This window comes from Dasypus novemcinctus, chromosome 21, assembly GCF_030445035.2.
Source record: "Dasypus novemcinctus isolate mDasNov1 chromosome 21, mDasNov1.1.hap2, whole genome shotgun sequence".
Lineage (NCBI taxonomy): Eukaryota > Metazoa > Chordata > Mammalia > Cingulata > Dasypodidae > Dasypus > Dasypus novemcinctus.
The window spans coordinates 68,453,483-68,475,195 of record NC_080693.1 but is presented as its reverse complement, the minus strand read 5'-3'; the positions used below and the strand labels follow the sequence as shown (position 1 = coordinate 68,475,195).

Here is a 21,713-nt window from a genome sequence, read left to right as displayed (position 1 = left end):
GTTTCGCATGATATCTTATGACCCTTTTTATTTCTGTGGGGTCAGTCGTAACTTCCCCCTTTCATTTCTGATTGTACTTACTTGCATCTTCTCTCTTTTTTCTTAGTCTAGTTAGGGGTTCGTCAATTTTATTGATCTTCTCAAAGAACCAACTTTAAAAAAAAATTTTCTCTATTGTTTTTTGGTTCCCAATTTCATTTATTTCTGCTCTAATCTTTATTTCTTTTCTTCTGCTTGCTTTGGGATTGGTTTGCTGTTATTTTTCTAGTTTCTCAAGTTGTTCAGTTAAATTTTTTAGTTTACTTCTTTCTTCTTTTTTAATATCTAGGTGTTTGGGTCTATAAATTTCTGTCAAGACTGCCTTTGCTGTATCCCATAAGTTTTGATAAGTTGTAGTCTCATTTTCATTTGTCTCAATATATTCACTGATTTCTCTTGCAATTTCTTCTTTGGCCCACTGATTATTTAGGAGTGTATTGTTCAGCCTCCACACATTTGCGAATTTATATTTTTCCTGTCTATTATTGATTTCTAGGTTCATTCCCTTATGATCTGAGAAGATGCTTTGTATAATTTCAATCTTTTTATATTTACTGAGAGCTACATTGTGCCCTAATATGTGGTCTATCTTGGAGAAAGATCCATGGGTACTTGAGAAGAATGTATAACCCGTGAGTTTGGATGCAGCATTCTGTATGTCTGTTAGGTCTAACTCATTAACCATATTGTTCAAGTTTTCTGTTTCCTTGTTGATCTTCTGTCTAGTTGTTCTATCTTATGATGTGAGTGGGGTGTTGAAGTCTCTAATGATTATTAATACGTAGTGGCCTTCTATATCTCTTATAACTTTTTTGCATTTAAACTCTGTATTGCCCAATATTAGTATAGCTACCCCTACTATTTTTTGGTTACTATTTGCATAGAACATCTTTTTCCAACCTTTCCTTTTCAGCCGGTTTGCATTCCTGGGTATAAGGTAAGTCTTTTGTAAGCAGCATATGGATGGCTCATGTTTTTTATCCATTCTATAGGCCTGTGTTTTTGCCTGGGGAGTTTAATTCATTCACATTTAATGATATTATTGTAAATGCTTTATTTATTTCCACCATTTTATTCTTTGGTTTTCATATGTCATATCATATCATATTTTTTCTGTCTTTTTACTCTTTTGGCCATCCTTTCTGCTATTCTTTCTTCTATAGTCTCCAGGCCTCTCTTGCCTATCTTTTCATTTTATGTCTAAGGCTTTCTTTAATATTTCCTGCAAAGGTTGATTATTTTTTGCAAGTTTTCTTAGTTTCTGTTTGTTTGTGGATAAAGAATTCTCAGCTGGCAATTTTTCTCTTTCAGTATCCTAATTGTATCATACCATTGCCTTCTCGCCTCCATGGTTTCTGCTGAGATCTGTATTAAGTCTTACTGGGCATCCCTTGCATGTCATGGTTTGCTTCTCCCTCACCCTCTAAGAATTTTCTCTTTATCTTTGACATTTGACATTCTGAGTAGTATGGGTCTTAGAGTATGTCTATTCAGATTTATTCTGATTGGGGTACTGTGTGCTTCTTGGACACGTTCATTTCTTTATGAGAGTTGGGGAATTTCCAACTTGCATTCCCTCAAATATTCTTTCTGTCCCTTTTCCCTTCTCTTCTCCTTCTGGAACTCTCATGACACTTATATTGTTGCACTTCATGTTGTCATTCAACTGAGTCCCTGCTCAATTTTTTCCATTCTTTTCTCTCTTCAATTTCAGCTCTTCTGTCTCCTGTATCACTTATTCTTTCTTCTGTCATTTCTAGTCTGCTGTTGTATGCCTCTAATGTGCTTTTGACCTCACCTATTGTGTCTTTTATTCCCATGAGCTCTGTTACTTTTCTGTTCAAAATTTCAAATTCTCTTCACACTTGTTCAATGTCTTCTTGATGTCATTTATTTCTTTAGCCATACTGTCTTTCAACTCATTAATTTGATTTTGGAAATTGTGTGCATCTCGCTAATAAGTCTTCTCAAATCCTGTGTCTCTTCTGGGGTTTTAATATATTCCTTTACTTGGGCCATGTCTTCTATTTCCTTAGTATGGTTTGCAAGTTTTTGCTGATGTGTAGGCATCTGATTAGGATGCACTTTACTAGATTCTCAATTTCTTTCTCTTTTGTAGGCATTTAGTGGCGGGACACTGTGTGTTACCACTGCTCTGAGTCTTGGCTTGACCTAGATCATTAGGAATGTCCCTGCTGGTTGCTCAAAACTGGGCTCTGGATCCAGTAACTGGTTGCAGACCTGCTTCCTAGGGCCTTGGGTAGGGAGGCTATAAAGGGTGGAAAAAGCCTCTTTTATTTAAGTTTCTCGTGCACTTTCTTGGTTGTCAGCAGATGGCGCTCTTTGGCAGTTCTCAGTTCAGTGCCTGGTGGGAGTGTATTTGTTGCAACACAGACTGGGTCAGTGTGACAGAGCTTCCGCTCTGGAGGATAAGAGTCTTGTAATTCAAACTTCTCAAAGACAATTCTCCAGCCTTCCTTGGCAGCTCCTTCCCTTTTCTCAGGTAGGAAATATTTCCACTTCCCTCTGATTCCTCAACAATCAGTTCTGGTTAGTACAAAAGGAGATTCAGAGGGTCATTTTATATCTTTAGCTCCTCGTTGGCTCCCAAGGCAAACATTGGTATGATCCCACCCAGCCTGATAGGGTTCCTGGGATACAGCAGATCAAATTTGTGAGTCAAAAATTGAGTTAGCCTTAGGCTGTATCCCTCTCTCTTCCTTTTCCTGGGGAGGTGCATTCTTAACAATCAGTCCTAACTAAAAGAGCGGGAGATTGGGAGGGATGGATTTCTCCAGCTCTGTGCTGGTTCCCAGGGTAAACCATGGTGTGGCCCCACCCAGGTCTGGAAGGGCTCACGAGATGCAGCAGACCAAATCTGTGGGTCAGAAGCTGAGTCGGCCTTAGGCTGTGTCCTTCACTCTTCCCTTTCTTGGGGTGGTAGATCACTGGAGCCCCGTTTGTCTGTAGCTGCAGGCCAAGAGGACTGAGAATTCTAAAGTGTCTTTAATGTGGGGGAGAGTGCCAGGAACAGCAGCTGCTGGTTTCAACTCACAGTTCTGTCATCGTGATTCCCCTCCTTTGTCCCTCTCTACTCTGGGTGGTGTCTAGCCTCGCCTTGGTGTCCTAAGCCCTAGAAGATCTTTTTTCCAGACTGTTTCAGCCTGTCCTCTAGCTATTTTTCTGGAGGAGAAGAAAGTTCCATGTATTTCTAGTCTGCCATCTTCCTGGAAGTCTTGCCTATGTTTTCTTCTAAAAGTTTTATGGTTTTAGGTTTTATTTCTAGGTGTAGGATACATTTTGGTTAGCATTTTTTATCTGGTGCATGGTATGAATCAAGGTTCATTTTTTACAAACATGTGTCTGATTTTCTCAGCATCATTTGTTGAAAAGGTTATCCTTTCTCTTTTCAACTAATTGCCTTGGCACTTTTGTTGAAAACCAATGGACCATGTCTCTGTGCGTCTATTTCTGGACCCTATTCTGTTCTCTAGATCTATATTTACCAGTACTACACTTTCTTGATTATAGCAGCTTTCTATTAAGTCCTGAAATCAGGTAGAGTTCTCCAATTTTACTGTTCTTTTCAAAATTGTTTTATTACTTTATGCCCTTGCTTTTCCATGTATATTTTAGAATCAGCTTGTCAAATTCTACAAAAAGCCCTCTGAGATTTTGATTGGGATTGTGTTGACTATAGATCAGTTTGGGGAGAACTACCATCTTAAAAATAATGAATTTTCTAAGCTGTAAACATGGCCTAGTCTATTTCTCCATTTAATTTAGGCCTTCTTTAATGTGGAGAGCTCAGCAAGGTTTTGAAGTTTTCAGGGTAAAGGTCTTGCATTTCTTTTCCTTAGTATGTTTATGCTATTGTAAATGCAACTTTCAAAAAATTTAGCATGTTTATGCTATTTTAAATGCAACTTTCAAAAAATTTCATTTACAATTTTTCATTCCTACTATACAGAAATACAACTGATTTTTATATATTAACTTTTGAGTCCTGCAACTGCCAAAGAAGTAATTAATTTTAGTAGCTTTTTAGTAGATTCCTTAGGATTTTTCTAGGTATATTTATAGATCTTGCCAATTATGTTTGACTTTCAAAAATCCATATAATGACTAAAGCTGCGTCATATTTAGGGAGCACCTACAGGCTTTCAAAAATCATATAATCTGTTGGGGAGAAAATGTATAAAGATGTAAAAGGAGAAAAAAATCCCACTGCTGTAAAATACTTAAAGAGCAGTAATTCACAGCCAGCCAGTGAGGAAAAGTGGAGTCTGGATCTGAGCAGAGTCATCAAAGATGTGTGGAAAAGTTCTGAATGGGCAAAGAGGAAAGGGAAGGGCATCCCTGACATGGAGAACAGAAGGAACAAATGTACAAAGGTGCCAAACTAAATGACTAGTAAACCTGTTTGTTAAGTGTCCATCTGGGAGTGTGGTGGAGAGGGGGCTGAGAAAATGTGCTGAGGGCAGGCTGGAGAGTGCAGAAAGCAAGCTAAGGAAAGAGGTAGTCTGAGATGGGAGTGGAATATTACATGGACTTTGAAGATAGCACCCCTAGTTATGCTGGGCAGGACTGACTGGATCAGGGAAGAGGCTAGAGGTAGGGAGCTCAGGCAGGAGACCCAGAGGAAAGGAGGCCTATGGTGACTGGCAGTAAGACTGGCAAGCGATGGCCAAGGATGGCCACAAGACAGATTCTGAATGAACGAACAGTTCTTAGAGAATCAAAGAGTTAACACTTCAACCTTTGCAGAAAATAATAAAGAAGAAAATAATACATAAAGACTCTTGATGGAATCTGCCATCAGCCCTGGTAGGGGACAAAAGAGAAAACAGATGAGATGCAGAATTCTCAGAATCAAGAACAAGCCTCTGATATAGAGTCTGGGCCAGATATTTCATTTTGTCTTTCATTCATGCATTCATTCAACAAATATTTACTGAGTGGCTACTCGGTGTCAGGCACTGTTTTAACCAGGCAGATAAGATTGTGAGGTTAAACTGGAAAAGAAAATTCTACACCCATTTCTAAAAGCTGCCTTTCAGGTCATCAGATTTCCCCTTAAACCTCAAATATCAGGTCTTGTGAGCATTCGCCACTCAGGATCCCCTTAGCCTGGTATTCAAGGCCCTCCACCATCACCCCATCCTAATCTATCCTTCTCTCCCATTTTCATTTATCTAGTCGCTGCTTCTCATTCCCTTTCTTCCCATTCTTCCTATTGCCCTTTCTACTTATAAAACTCTTATCCCTCCCTTCCACAGAGCCAATATTAATATGCCATAGTGGCATCAGGCTTCCAGGGCTCCTTTCTTACCACTTGTAAACTGCAGGGTTTAGGATATGTTACTTAACTTTGCTAGTCCTGTTTCCCAATCGGGAAAGTGAGGATAGCCACAATACCTACTTAATAAGGTTGTTGTACCTAACTATTTATGCTATGTATATAAATTGCTCAGTATAGTACCTTACTTAATGTATGAGATTTTAATGTTATCATGCTGCGCCTCCTTCAACAAAACATTTGCAGTCCTCCTGGTCCAGTGATCTTTCAGCATTTACCTATGTCATTCATTTAGTAACTAATCCAATTCTACCTCACAAATGTACCTTCAATCCTGTCTCATGCTATTTCACTTAGTAAGTACCTTAAAGACAGGGTCTGTGTCCTTACTTCAGTTTTCTGCTTTATATATAGCAATAGTTTCCAGATTTGGCTGTCAGATTTACCTGAAATGTTTTACATATTCCTGGCTTCCTAATTCCAGTTCAAGATCTTAATTCAACAGGTTTTAAGGTGGATCCAGGGGACTGTTCTTAACAATCTCCCCAGCGATCTGAATATCCTCAAGGTTTGACCTCCTCTGTACATCAGCACCTAACCCAGGGTAGAAATCAGTAAATAGCAGGAATTTATTCTCTTCTGATCTTCTCATGCTTTCAGAAAAGGGAATGGCTTAACTTTTTAACTTGACTTCAAAAACAAGGCCATACTCATCTTTCAGAAAAGGCTCAAGAAATTTAAAAATCCTGATTCTATTTGATTTTTAAATGATTTTTCCTATTTACAAAAGTAAAATGCTTTCAATAAAGAAAATATAGTTCCCCAAAAAGAAGGGAATTAAATAAACACTCTACCATATAAAGATAATAATGTACTTTTCCCTCCTCTGGTTCTTTACAGTTTCCAAGTAATTTTAAGTACTGCAGAGGCAACTGACATTAAACAATTAAAGTACTAAGAAATATAGAAAATAAAAAGTACAAGTTCCTCTTTCAATTTCCCCTCACTGCCTTCTGTTCTGGTAGTCACTGTTCACAGTTTGATGTGTCTATTTCCAGATCTTTTTCTGTGAAATTACAGATAAGAGATTTTCTTTAAATAAAATCATATTTTACTATTCTGCAACTTTTTTTCTTTATACCATGTCTTTTTTTTTTTCATGCTGGTGCTAAGAGATACATGTTTCACTGTAACATCTGAACAGCATTCCACAGACTAGCCAAACTACATTTATTTAATTAACCCTGATGGATAGCTATTTCCCATTTTCCTCAAACAATGCCTAGAAAGAAATAATACAAAAATATAAATAAAAATAAATGAAAACAAAACAAAAAAATGAAAAAAAAAAAACGACCAACAATGCTTAATTAATACCCTAATCACGTTTATCTCTACAAGTATAAGTTTTTCTATAGGGTAGAATCCTATGTTTGGACTTGCCCTCAAATTTACACTCCTCCCACAGAACCATGCCAATGCATGTTTGCCCAAACCCTGCCTAACACTAGTTTTTAACCATCTTTTAGATATTTATCAAAAATCTTCCATATGACTTTGTTACTGTCTTTTTTTGAAAATAGTTCTGTTTTTGTTACGAACAAACATTCTCCCTTTCTCCTTACCAAGTTGACAGTTAGAAAATTGTTTATTATTTAAATTACAGATCCCTAATTATTGGTAAAGTTCTGCATATTCTCTTACATTTACTGTCATTTTGCCTGTTTTGTCACTGGGTTGTGTTTTCATTATTGACTCATATAAACTGGACATTTGCATTATTTAAAAAATTTTTTTGATATATATTTTTTCTTATGCCTCTCCTCTGGTCACTGCCTGCTCTCTGTGTCCACTTGCTGTGTGTTCTTGTGTGTCTGTTGTATTTTCATTAGGTGTCCCCGGGAACGCATCCTGGGACCTTCCGGAGTAGGAGAGAGGTGATCATTCTCTTGCTCAACCTCAGCTCCCTAGTTCACTGCATCTCATATTGTCTCTTCTCTGTCTTTTTTCTTGTGTCATCTTGCTGCGTCATCTCTCATTGTGGGCGGCACCACTCCTGGGCAGTACTGCTCTCCTGCATGGGACTGCACTCCTTGTGCGTGGCAGCACTCCACAAGGGCCAGCTTGCCACATGGGCCAAAAGGCCCTGGGTATCGAACCCTGGACCTCCTATATGGTAGGCAGAGGCTCTATCCGTTGAGCCATGTCCATTTCCCTGGACATATACATTTTATATTCTTTATTTTGCCACTGGATTGTTTTTGATATGGACTCATACAAATTGTTGATAAATTATGGCCATTAACCCTCAATTTGGTATATACACTGCTCTTAATTCACTCCTAGTCTGCACCTATCTTTTCTATTTTATTTAGTCTGTCATCATAAAAGAAACTGTAAATTTACATAGTATGAAAAACTCTTTTTTCCTCTATGACTTTCCAGTCATGCTTAAGAAGCTACACCCAGGATTACAAAAATAGTTTCTTCTAGGACTTTCATCATGCAGTTTTTTAGGTTTAGTTCTTTAGTGAATTTTAAACTTTATGAATGGTGCCTGGTAAAAATCTTAGAATTATTATCTAAATGTATATTCAGTCTCTAAAATATGTATAAAATATACATGTTTTCTTTTTGGAAAAAATAAAGGTTATAAGGCCCTTTTCACTTAAATACTTGAAAATCTTTTTTACCTAAAAATTAAAAAAAAAAACTTTTTAAAAGGATGATTAGTATTACTGTGGGGCCTATTGCTGTTCTGAAGTTGGATTGAGGTATAATAGATATACAATAAATTGTACATATTTAAAGTATACAATTTGATCAGTTTTGACATATGAATACAGCCACGAGGCCATCATGGTAATAAATATATGAACATATTCACCACCTCCCAAACATGCCTACTATAATTTACTTAATCAACCCCCAATCTATGGATGTTTAGGTTGTTTCTAAGTTTTTGTTATTATACACAGTATGACAATAAATTCCTATGTATCAAGATCTTTCTTTACATATACATTATTTCCTCAAGATAAATTCTATATGGAACTCTTAGGTCAAAGGGTATGATTACATTAATTTATTACTGAATATGAGCTATCCCTGATGACTTCTAACCACATTTGTTTTCCTAACACCCATTTATGAGCACTAAATTTTTTTTTTTAAGATTTCTACCCCCCCACCCCACTCCCCCGTTTCCCCAGTTGTCTCTCTCTGTGTCCATTTGCTATGCGTTCTTCTGTGTCTGCTTGTATTCTCATTAGGCGGCTCTGGGAACCGATTCTGGGACCTTCTGGAGTGGGAGGGAAGCGATTACTCTCTTGTACCACCTCAACTCCCCGTTCTGCTACATCTTCTTATTTTCTCTCCTCTGTGTCTCTTGTTGTGTCATCTTGCTGCACCAGCTCTCCACGTCAGCTGGCACTCCTGCGTGGGGTGGCTTTCCTGTGCTGGGCAGCATTCCCATGCTGGGTGGCATTCCTGCGTGGGCTGGCACTCCATGTGGGCCAGCTCACAGCATGGGCCAGCTTGCCCTCACCAGGAAGTCCTGGGCATCGAACCCTGGACCTCCTATATGGTAGACGGGAGCCCAAACGGTTGAACCACACCTGTTTTCCAACACTAAATTTTAAAATGTAGTCACCCAGAGTGCCTAGTTTATACTTATAGTCCCTCCTCCCCATTTACTGAACTCAAAATGGTTATTTTAGGATTACTTTAGCCTCTCAGTCAGGAATGGGGAGAGAGAAACAAAGATAAAGCCCTATATGGCAACTGCTCAGGAAACCATGGGATGTACCCATACAATAAGGGCTTGACATGAGTGTCTGGATTCAAAACTACATTAACAAAAAATGAAGCTATCACTAGATGGAACAACTGTGCAGCAGTCAGGGGAACTGAACTAAGAGACTCTGTCTACTGTCCTTCAGGACTGGAGGACTGCTCATGTGTAGAGACAATCTTTTCCTCTTAAAGCAGGAAAGGAAGGGAGGGGAGGTTTCTTTATCAAAGATTTATGGAAGAGCAGTGTTGGATCTAGTATCTTTCTTTCATTTCCTTCAGCCATTAGGTTGATAGGACCAACAATTCATCTTCCCCAACAGCAATGTTTCACCCACTGCAGTAAATACACTAGACATAGCTAGTGCTTCCCACTTTTTCTTACGTATGACCAGAGTCTGGTAAAAGACATAGCCAACTCAAAAATACAAAGGGGAGACACATCAGGGCTCTGTTACCCCCAAAGAAGCTTTGAACAACCAGCGAGAACAGGCAAAAACACCTTTCTCAAAGCTCCAGGGAACACTTAAAGGACTGCAGTAACAAGGCAAGCACTGGCTTTGGCTCCACATGGAGTCAGACTGCAATCCCACTGCAGATCCTTGCCTCAGTTCCAGAAAGAGCAGCGTAACCCTTGTGCACAAACTGAGAACATGTGTGTCTAGCCCTATCTGTCTGATGGCCTTGAGAGACTTAACATCCCAGAACTTGTCCTGCATGTAAATGGTGGCTCACAGAACTCTCCTACAGATGGCTATGAGAGAGCAGTCAGATCATGCTGCCTGGGGCAAGGGGTTGCTGGCTGTAGGACATAAAGTGCAAGACCCAGGACTGCATGGGCCAATGGTTTCCTAGGGAAGATGGGACAGCTGTATCTGTGTAAATGAGGAAATTCCTAGGGCCGCATGTCCAAGACAAGATTCATTTGCAGAAACAATTAGGGAGGCCCCCTCACTTTTGATCTGGAGCTATCCTCTAAAGTCAAGGATGCACAGGCCAATCTACAAAGACTGGGAAAGGTGTTTTCTTTTTTTCCTACCTTTTTTTCCCTCATTAGCTCCTAGTATTCAAGGAAAGCTCTTGTCATAACATTAGCTGGCTACAAGCTTAAGGACCAGATGCCTCAGAGTGTGTCTGTTCTAATCTGGTATGGCAAGTGTTCCCATTTTTTTCAGTGTTCTTCCTTTTCCCCCATAAATTATAATATGTAGTACTTTTTCTTTAAAGATTTATTTTATTTCTCCCTACCCCCTTGTTTTTTACTTGCTGTGCCTGTTGGTCTTCCTTGTTTCTTTAAGAAGTACTGGGAACTGAACCCAGGGCCTTTGATGTGGGAGGGAGGTGCCTAATCACTTGAGCCATCTCTGCTCCCTGCTTTTGATGTCTCTCATTATGTTTTTCCTCCCTGTGCCTCTTGTTCAGTCATCTTGTTGCATCAGCTCACTGCACCTGCCCATTCTGTCAGCTTGCTGTCTTCTTTAGGAGGTACCAGGAACCCCTGCTCACTGCTTTGCTGTGTCTCTCATTATGTTTTTTCTTGTTGTCAGCTTGCTGCACCTGCCTGTTGTACCAGCTCACTGTCTTCTTTAGGAGGCACCAGGATCTGAATTAGTGATGGAGCAGGTAGGAGCCCAGTAGCCTGAGCCACATCCATTTTCCAGTATTTTTTCTCTAATTGGTTATTTCCCTTAACTGCTTTTATTTTTTTTATCTTCTTAGTACATGGTCAACTTTTATAAATTGGTTCTCTTTAAAAATTACATTCTGTTGACTACAAAGTTCTACATACTTATTGTGATAGTTAAGCTACTGTGTCAACTCAGCCAGGTAATTGTGCCCAATTGTTTGGTCAAGCCAGCAATGGGTTAACTGTAATACAAGGGCATCTATGGACTTTAGTCACCATTGACTTTACTGCAGTGGTAAATCATAGATAGCTGGTTCTAATTACATCAATCAGGGAGATTGCCATCAGCAATGAATGATGCTTAACCCAATCAGTTGAATCCCTTGAAAGGGGAAGTGATTCCAGCACTGAGAGAGAATTTCCCAGCTCGTCTGTGGACAGCCAACATCTCCCAGAACTCGTCAAGAATCTTCACTGGACTTTCATTGGGGCTCCTGGCTGCAGCCTGCCTGTGGAAACTGGACTTGTGCATCCCCATGGCTGCATGAGAGACTCTGATAAGTCTCTTACTATTGACAGATATCCTTGTTGATTCTGTTTCCCTAGAGAACCCTAATACACTTATCAAAACAAATTGTTATTCATTTTCTAATCCTCTATAACCTTAATTTTGTCTACTTTATCAACTTCCTAGGTATCAAGTTCCTGTTTTAATAACTCACCAAATTCCCTTGTACTTTTTAAAAAGATTTTTCTTTCTTTTAATATAGACTATTTTTGTTCCAATTAATATTTTTTGCCTTAAATTAAATTTTATCTGATGTTACTATTATCATGTCTTTTTTTTAAAAAAGAACTTTTTTGTTATTGTTACTGTGTGCCTAATGTCTTTGTTCATTCCTTTCTTTCATTTTGAGGGCATACTGAGTAAGATTTAATTTTTATCAATGTTAACTTTTTTAGTAGGTAATATATACGTGAGGACCAAACTTTGAAAGGCAGAAAAGCAATTACAGAGAAAACGGAGTCTTCCTGCCACTCAGCTCCCCTCCTTGGAAAAACCAATGCTATCAGTTATACATCCCTTCCACACACAAATATCTATGGGCGTGTATATGGATATGGGTAAACACATGCATTTTTTACACAGGTGATATTTTATTACACTCTTCTGCACACTGTATTCTTCACCTAGTATTTATTTTTTAATGTTTCTCATCAGGCCAGGTAAAGCTGCCTCATTCTTTCAAAAGCTGTATGGATGTACCATAATTTCTGCAACCATTTCCCTAATAATATTTCCATTTTTTTCCTCGGACAAACAATGCTAAAACAAATGTCCTTGCACTTAAAGTCACTTGAATCATGTAAGCATAGCTGCAGGATAATTCCCACAGGTAGAACTGGGTCAAAGGAGAAGTCTATTTTAAATTTTGATAGTGACTGCTAATTGTCCCCCACAGAGGAGCTATATAAATTTACACACCTCCCAACAATGCATATTATCAAAACTTTTTGATTTTTTGTTAATCTGACTAGATTAAAATTTTATTAGGCTGAACTCTTCATATGTTTAAGAATGTTTATGTATCTTTTTCTGGAAACTGTTCACAACTGTTGCCCTTTTTCTATTGAGTGAGTAGTTTCCTATTGATTTGCAGATTTTTTTTTAGCCAAGATTTATTTTTTGCCCCCCCCCCTCCCCATTTTTTTTTGAGTGTGTGTTTGCTGTCTGCTTTCTCTGTCCATTCACTATGTGTTCTGGGTCTGCCTGTCTTTTCTTCTTCTCTTTAGGGGGCACTGGGAATCGATCCTGGGACCTTCTGGAGTAGGAGAGAGGTGCTCAATCTCTTGCGCCACCTCAGCTCTCTGGTCTGCTGCAGCTCTTATTTCTCTCCTCTGTGTCTTTTTTTGTGTCATCTTGCTGTGCCAGTTTTCTGCATGGGCCAGCTCTCTGCTTTGGCCAGCTTGCTGCACGGGGCCAACTGCCTTCACCAAGTTGCCCCAGGAATCACACCCTGGACCTCCTATATGGTAGATGGGAGCCCAATCGCTTGAGCCACATCTGCTTCCCTGATTTGTAAATTTTTAAATGTTAAAGAAATGTGTTCTTTGTCCAGGATGTCACATATATTTTTTTCCCAGTTTGTTATATATCTGACTTTGTGGGGTTGGTTGGCTGGTTAGGTTTGTTAACAAATTTTATTTTTATATGGCTTAGTTTATCTCTACTTTTTTGACTTCCTCCCTTCAAGATCAGAAAGCTCTCCCCTTTTTATGGTTGTGTTCATATTTTTGATTCATCTGGAATTCTGGTACAAGATATGAGGTAGAGATCCAATTTTTATTTTTCCTAGTCTTAATATTACTTAATAAACAATCCATTTTACATACTCACTTCATATCATATTTACCACAGGCTAAATTTCTTTATATATTTGAGTTCATTTCTGAACTCTCTTCTGTTCCATTCATCTGTCCTTGTGGAATCACTGCTTTAATTACTACAACTTTATAGTACATTTTTTTAAAAAAGATTTTTTATTTATTTCTCTCCGCTCCCCGCCCCAATTGTCTGCTCTGTGTCCATTTGCTGTGTGTTCTTCTGTGACTGCTTCTATCCTTATCAGTGGCACCAGGAATCTGTGTTTCTTTTTGTTGTGTAGTCTTGTTGTGTCAGCTCTCCATGTGTGTGGCGCCATTCTTGGGCAGGCTGCACTTTCTTTCGCACTGGGTGGCTCTCCTTGAGCGTGGGGCTCCCCTACGTGGGGGACACCCCTGCATGACACGGCATGGCACTCCTTGCATGCATCAGCAGTGCACGTGGGCCAGCTCCATACGGGTCACGGAGGCCTGGGATTTGAACTGCAGAACTCCCATGTGGTAGGCAGATGCCCTATCCATTGGGCCAAGTCTACTTCCCTTATAGTGCATTTTAACACCTCGTGAGCCTATTCTCTACTACCCTCATCACTATTTCTTTTAAAAAATTTTCTAACAATATCTGCATGTTTGTTAAATTCATTAGTAAAAGCAATCAGTTTATCTGGTTCTAAAGACAATTTTTTAAAACCATGATCACACTAAGCTTTAGGAGGTACCAGGGATTGAACCCAGGACCTTGTACATGGGAAGGAGACACTTAACCATTGAGCCACATCCACTTCTTCCCACATTGTTTTTCTTTTTAATATTTATTTATTTATCCCCCCCCCCCCACCCCGTTCTGAGCTCGCTCTCTGCTTTCTGTGTCCATTTGCTGTGTATTCTTCTGCGTCTGCTTGTATTCTCTTTAGGCGGCACTGGGAACCGATCCTGGGACCTTCTGAGGTGGGAGAGGCACTCAATCTCTTGCACGATCTCAGCTCCCTCATCTGCTTTAATTGTCTCTTCTCTGTATCTCTCTCTCCTTTTTTGGGGGGGAGGGGGGGCTTAGACAATGCAGATTTATTAGCTTACTGTTTTGAGGCTGAGAAAATGTCCAAATCAAGGTCTCTCTCTCTTTTTTAATGTGTCTCTTTTTGTTGCATCATCTTGCTGTGCCAGCTCTCTGTGCAGGCCAGCACTCCTGCATGGCGAGCACCCCTGTGTGGGCCAGCTTGCTGCCCGGACCAGCTTGTCTTCACCAGGAAGTCCCAGAAGTCAAAACCCAGACCTCCTATCTGGTAGACAAGAGCCCAATCACTTGACCCATATCTGCTGCCCGCCCCCCCATGTTAAGTTTTATAAATAAATTTAGGGACAACTGACATCTTTTAAGTTACCAAGCCTTTCCACTTATTCAAGTCTTATTTTATGTTCCTCTACAGCATTTTTTCCCATATAAATCTTAGATATCATGTACATTTCCACGTATGTATAGTAGCACCAGCTACAATAGTTGCTCCATTGTCCCCTGGCATCAAATGTGGCTAGCCTAATTTCCCCTTCCCTTCTTAATAAGCATTTGATATTTTCCCCTAGATGCCCAAGGGGCTAATCTTTAAAGCACAGAAACTTTTCTAGAATCTGTTTCTGCACCAATTTTGCACGTCAATTTTTCTTGAGTTATTGTTAGAATTCATCACTTTAAAAGCTTTATGAAGTTTTCTTTAATTACATATATGAATTTTTTTGTTTCATTTTTTTGTTTCATTTTTTGTTTCATTACCAATTACACCTAAGTAAGATCACCTTTATTTTCTGCATTTATTATTTTCTAATAGTTTCCAAATGTTTATTTCCGTTTCATTTTCTCAATCTGTCCTCCCTATCCCTGTGTTTTCAGCAGTTTGTATTCATTTCTATTCTGCTTCCAATGTAGCTTTTGATTTTGTTGTAATTTTATCATTCTCTTCTACCTCTTATCTATTCTCCCCATCACTTTTCCTTATTTTATCTAATCTCTTGTATTTTCTGCTTGGAGTTTTTTATTTTCCTGAGTTCTCTGAATCCATGGTGGTTTGACTCTATAACTTTCAATTGAGATTGAAAACATTTTTCTAATGTGTAGTTTATTGCACTCTTTTCTCATTTCTTTCATCTCTTCTCATAATATTTTCTAGCTAGTGTGCTAGTTCCTTTTGAATGAGCCAAGTTCTTCCTGGATGATCTGAAGGAGGTTCCTGAAGGAGAGAGGCCAGGACTATATTCCAATTTAGCAGAAATGAGGGAAGTCTTTGCATCTCCCCAACTAAGAGAGGACAGAAGCTGCTTGGCACAGTTCATCCTCTTTTTCAACCTTCCTCATCTAATACTATCAGAAAAGATGGTGCATCTATGTGTTTTCTTGAACAGCTAAGTTCCCCTCCTACCCAAGATGTCAAATACAGCCTGGGGAAGCATCTACTGCCACCCTGCGCACTCTATTGCCACTGATACAAACAAAGGATTTTTCATTTCGCAGTCAGAAATGTGCCACCTTTTTTAGAAAACCACTCTTCTATTTTGGAATTTGCAGTCACAGATGACCTTTCTTGGCATCTTCCTATGCCCATTTAATCTTCATTATACTGCCATCTTCTTCAAATATTGTGGGAGCAGGAGGAAAAATTAGTCTGATTTTAATCATCTTGTTGACAAGGTGATCTGCCCTTCATGGTCTGCTCTGTCCTGCTAATATTCTTCTAACTCTTACTGCCTTTCTTATTTCACAATACTTTATTCCAACATGTGAAAGAAATGCCCCTAAAGAGAAAAGTCTGTAAAACAAAATCATTTTTACTTATTTCTAAATTGTGAATATCACTGTCAGATGTCTGCTAAAGAGCAAATAATACAAAATATCTATCCCTCGAGGCATGACTACCTCCTCACTTTCACTTTTATTCTTTTCATGAATAAGACCATAAATTACTGCTCATATTACCCAAGCTTGTATTAAAAAAAAAGGTGTCATGTCTATCTTGTTTGTTAAGATTATAAACTCCTTGAGGGAAGAAACAGTGTCTTCTACTTTAATACACATAGTAGATCAGAACATGAAGAGAGATGCATATAAATAAATGTATGTATATGGGTCTGTGTGTATATGTGTAGATATATGTGTATAATTTCCCCTAAGTTATTCAAATCAATATAATACTCCATTTCTCCACAACCGGTGATATAACCAAAATCAGCTGAAGGAAAATTCTGAGACTATAAAGCAGCTTCTCTTGGTCTTTTCCACTTGTCCTTTCTTTAATCCTCTAATCCTGATTATACTGTGGATCAGGCCAATGCCTGCAGATATTTGTGCCTTGTCAAATTTTAAGATGACAGAAGCAGATGCAGCTCAGTGACTGAGCACCTCTTTCACACGTACAAGGTCCTGGGTTTAATCCCCAGTACCTCCTAAAAAAAAATAAAAAAATTTTTAGGATGAATTTTGGCTTAGTCCCCCTTTGTTTGGCTCCTGGTTGAGGCAAACCAGTCAGATCTGGCAGAAGGCCTCAGGCAGCCCAGACTCCCTACAAAAAGAGATTTGTCCCTTGTTCAAATCACAGTATTTCTAGTAAAGTCTGCATGAACAAGGTTAGGTGAAAAAACAAAAAAGCAGCAACACTTTTATCCAGTGCTCCCATGGGGGGAATTAGTCCTCTCACTGTCTAGAAAAAAAAAGGAAGAAGTTAAAACCAGAAGAGTTTTATACTTTTAGTTCCCCTGCTGAAAGTCCTGTCAGGGAGATTAGCTTGACTGGAGCACTGCAAAACTCTTAAGTACCTATCAAAAAACACGAGGAGTGCTAAAACACTCTTTATTGCTGCCAATCTCACGTGGGCTAACAAAGGCTATAAAAGGTTACCACGTAGCAGCACTGAGCCTAAACACACGGGTATGTGGTTCAATATATATTTACTGAATTAATGAACAAACAAATGAGAATCTTGAAGGAATGCCACAAATACTGAGAAAAATGTATAGACTAGAGTCAAATAATTAAGTACCAGATACATAATTTAACTGCACATTAAGAATCTCAGAGGAATCAACACAGGCAAAAAGGCAATCATTTACCCCACAGGCCTGTCAAGCACTGGGTGGTCTGTCATATCCAGATTCACTACCAGTATTTAAAAAAAAAAAAACATCAAGTATACCTATAGTCTCTCTCCCCAAAACCTCAAAAACATTCTTTATATGCTAAATCTTAAGAGCACAAGTGGTCAACTCGCTAAATATTAGGTCAAAATAAATCTCACTCTGCCAAGTTTATTCAAAACTAAATCCTGAAACATAGCAACTAAATTTATCAGAAGCCCACGAACTGCTACCATCTTTCCCTCAGAAAAGACCACAGATACTGCCAAAACTCAAGAAATACCAGAATTACTGGGTCTAAGTCAAGTAGAACTGGGGAAAATGTGCTTAAACTAACACATTATAGTACTTGGAGTCAGAGATAGAAGCTGCCAGACCACAAAATGGGTTGGGTCAAAAGGGATCAAGAGAATTCCCTCTCCTGGGTCTTTAAAACCTGGCCAAAGGCAGGGGACTGAACACAATGACCTTTCAAGGTACCTTTCAGACCTAACACCCTGATTTCTCTCTGGAAAATACAAAGTTAAATTTACCCAACGCCCATAATTCTCCTTGATCATATTTCAATTATAGGTAAAGTAATGATGATGATTAAACAATAAAAACTAATACTTCTATATTGCTTACCACATGCCAGGCACAGTTCCTAAGCACATTCATTACATGTTAACTCAATTTCTGTAACAATCCTATAAGGTAGATGCACTTATTATCCATTGCCCTCATTTTACAGATGAGGAGTCTGAGGCACAGAGGTTATCTTGCCCAAGGTCACATATGACTGGGAAGTGGCAAGACTGAGATCTGAACCAAGGCCATCTTCAAAGAGGCTATCTGGTAATGGGGCTTTTTTCATGGGTAAACCTGGAGAACCAATGTTGAGAAGCATGTAAATGTAAAAAGATCCAGTTCCTGCCTCTGGTCAACAGATGCCGAAGTAACTCCAGGACCATGTGCTTAGAGTACCATCTGGATCACCTGTGTCTAAATTACTGGCATGCCTATTAAATTCAGGGATGGAGCCCAGGAATGTGCAAGTCCCCAGGGGATTCTCTCACACACTAAAATTTAGAGAACCATTGCTCTAGCACCAATGCTGCTCTATTCTGCTCCCCTTGCCCTCCCTCCTCCCAAGTCTGTTGACAGAATCTGTTCCTTCACTCTGGAAGACTTCTAAATTTATGTAAATGACGTTAACACCTGGAAGTCAAAAGTTATTCTTGAAATGCTAACAGATTTAAATCTATCAAATAGGAGCACTTTTACTATAGGAAAACATGATTACATTAAGACAAAATTTAAAAAATTACAATCATTTTTTTTATGGTTATGTCTCCACACTGAAAAATAAATGGCTGTTTCTGAGCTTTTTCATCAATTTTTAAAGCCCTGCTCTAAATTATGAAGTCTGCCACTTCCACGGCAGGGTTTCTCAAAAACTTAATCTGAAAACCACTACTTTAAAGTGGAATTTAACTGCTCACCATCTCCTAGACACAGATCCTCTATACCAGTGCTTCTTAACTTGGGGTTCATGAACTTAAACTGGAAACTTACATTTCCAGTTTCACTAACCTTTACCTGAAATTTAGTCTTTCCTTCAATTACGAATGGAGGCAAATATATATATAGTATTAGCAGTATCTGTGACTCCATCAACAGAAAGCACTCATTTTTTTCACACATTACAGTTGTTAAACCTATCTTGAAATGTTTACCCTCATCACAACTTCAAAATTAGTTATAATTACACTAGTTGCTGGAGCTGAATGAGTTAATATAAAAGTACATATTAACTCTATAAACACTTTTTAAAAAATGGTTTTGATAACTGTAGTTAAATGTATCTAGTTTTCTGTAACCCTATGAATTTATGCATTTGAAAACATAATTTTGAGAAAGGTTCTATAGACTGCAGATTGCCAAAGGTGCCCATGGCACACACACACACATAAAAGTTAAGAAAGTTGACCTATAGATAAAAGGAGGAATGAAGAGAGTTTTAAGACCACATCATGCAAGTAAGTTAAGATGTAGGTAACTGCTCATTCTGTTAACTACTGGGATTATTAGCTTGTATTTAACTACTATGTGTCTGGCACAAAGTAGCAGCTCATAAAATTTCTGAAGGAAAGGACAAACTGTGGGGCAGAATTTCTGCCACTGAGGTTTCACACTAATTACTCCACAGATTCCATTGGCAGCCTGTGACTTGGTTTCCCTTCTTTTAGAAATGGGACTATTTTTACCAAACTGACCCTGGAAAAAATGTGCAAGAATAAAATATCAACTTGTGTGAAAAGACTCGAGCCCTCTCAAAGACATATTTTACTTTTTGTATCCTTAAACAGAACTTCTAGTGGTCTTAATTTTACTAACATGATTTCCACATGAAGGTCTCAAAATCCATTCCCACCTCTGCCATCCACTATGGGCCTACCATAAGGAATAAAGAAGCATCAGAGAAAAAAATAATGCTATGTCTTGCTCAGGGCTCTGCTTTCTGTAGGCAATGGGCAGACTTGAACATCACTGTGTACTCCCTGGGGTGTGTTTGTAAATCGTTTATATGCCATGTTTAGGCAATGCGCCACCATTGCTTTCATCAGTTTCTCAAAGGGAACTCCAAAGAAGTTAAGACCTACTCCAGAGAAACTCATGTGCTCCTGAAAAACAAAAGAAACTTAAAATTTTCAAATACTTTTCACAGGCCCTTGACGTGTAAAAAAAGAACCCTTTTCCTACAGCAAACCATGGGTCAGAACAAAACTGACCTGTACAATGCCCCCCAGCTAATCAATGTACCAGACAGGCTCCAACCCTAGACCACCTGGCTTTTCTTCTCCCTGGACTAGCCTGTCACTGTTCAATTTTATTCTTAAGTCTGATATCATCGCTTAAGCCAGAGTATTGGCTTTAAATACTAACAGTCAAGGTTTTTGGTTGTTCTGATCACTATCAATCACAACTTTTACTCCAATACAATAAAAGGACGAGATTAAAGAGTAAGGGAAAGAAAATTCTTACCCTGGACTTATTCAACAACTTTAAGAAATGTATGTATACTCCAATGCCAACGTAAAAGCTTCCTCCTACTACCAAAGCTTCCATGAAGGATTCTCAAATTTGTGGATGTCCAGAAAGACTATGTTACACATAGTAAAAGGAGCCAAAATAAAATAATGCGAAGTATCATTCTCCCTTAATCGGGAAACAATGAAGGGGATCATGGCCATGGGCCAATAACTGCAAAAAGAGATCTCTTTGGAGCGGATGGACATCAGGCAGGAATAACGAAAACACTCCGGGCAGATGGGCTGGGAACCAATAATATTACCTGGGAGTGGGGGCGGGGAAGCCTGTGCAATAAACAGCCCTAATGTAAATCTAGTGGGGCAAGGAGAGAACGACTGCCAACCGAAGCCCTTGCATTTCCCTCACAGCCCTCACTCCCTCCTTCCCTTCCCCATCGCACAATTGAAGCAATGCCGCAGGAGCAGACGGGAGGGGAGAGATAAATGGCGTAACTCGCGTAAGCTCGGGTTTGAGACCTGTCTGTCAGAAAACAGCTGTCTCGCTCACGCAAGTCACACACTGTGCCTCAGTTTCCCCATCAGTCAAATGGGGACAATGATACTCCCGATTACACATGAGTGCTGCCAGAATTAAGAGAGACACCGAGTGCAAAACTCTCAGCACAAGGCCAGACACAAAAAACCGCTCCATGGCACTAAGGCAAGTCCGCAGGAGGGTTCGGGGGTCTGGGCTCCAGCTCGGCAAGGGCGCTCCTGGGGCCCGCTCCCCGCCAGCTGGGTTCCGAGCCCTGCCCGGCCCACCTTGTTGTTGTACTCCTCCACGAAGCTGCCCAGCGCCAGGCGAAAGCGCTTGTCGGGCCGCACGCTCCAGTTCATGGCGTAGACGGTCCAGGGCGCTTCATACTTGTAGATCTCCTTCCGTTTGCCGTGCAGGGACATGGTGGCGGCGGCGGGGCCGCAGGGCGGGCCGGGTCGACAGCTGGCGGCGGCGGGCGGAGGGCGAGTCGGGCGGGGAGCCGAGCCTGGGGGGCCGAGGGGTCCGAAGGGAGGCGGGGCGGGGACGGGCAATGACGGCCTAGCCCGAAAACGGGGCCGCGGCAACAGACAACGGCGGGCGAGCCCGACGCCCCGTTTCAAACCAGCTTGAGCACCCACAACAACCACCTTCCGTTTGGGGCGCAGCCCCGCCCCCTCGGAACGGAAGCCACGGGACCCCCGCAGCGGCTCCGTTCGTTGGCTGCCTGACAAGTCCTTTCGAATGGTGCCTTCGCTTCATTGGCTACCGTGCCCGCAGCTTTTGAGGCCTCCTCGCTATTGGCACAAATGTTTGCCATTCTAACTTCTCGCCCCGCCCAATTGCTGGGTGGGGGCAGGCGCTTTGTCAGCCCCAAAGGTCATTGGCTGACAAAGATGTCAGTCA

General features: G+C 40.0%; 1 protein-coding gene across 3 annotated transcripts in view; it reads right to left on the bottom strand.

Moving 5' to 3' along the window:
* The window catches only part of DCAF7 (DDB1 and CUL4 associated factor 7), a 53,912-nt gene extending 32,419 nt beyond the window's left edge, over positions 1-21,493 (bottom strand). For 2 of the 3 annotated variants that reach the window (XR_009182516.2, XR_188130.5), the window contains exon 1: positions 21,095-21,481. Coding sequence is in view for 1 of the 3 variants with exons in the window: in XM_004456803.3 (XP_004456860.1) it covers positions 21,095-21,232 (138 nt within the window). In the remaining 2 variants the exon portion in view is untranslated. Of the gene's footprint in view, positions 1-21,094 lie in introns of all 3 variants that reach the window. The other variant, XM_004456803.3, reaches the window with a different exon arrangement.
* Positions 21,494-21,713: the final 220 nt, after the last annotated feature.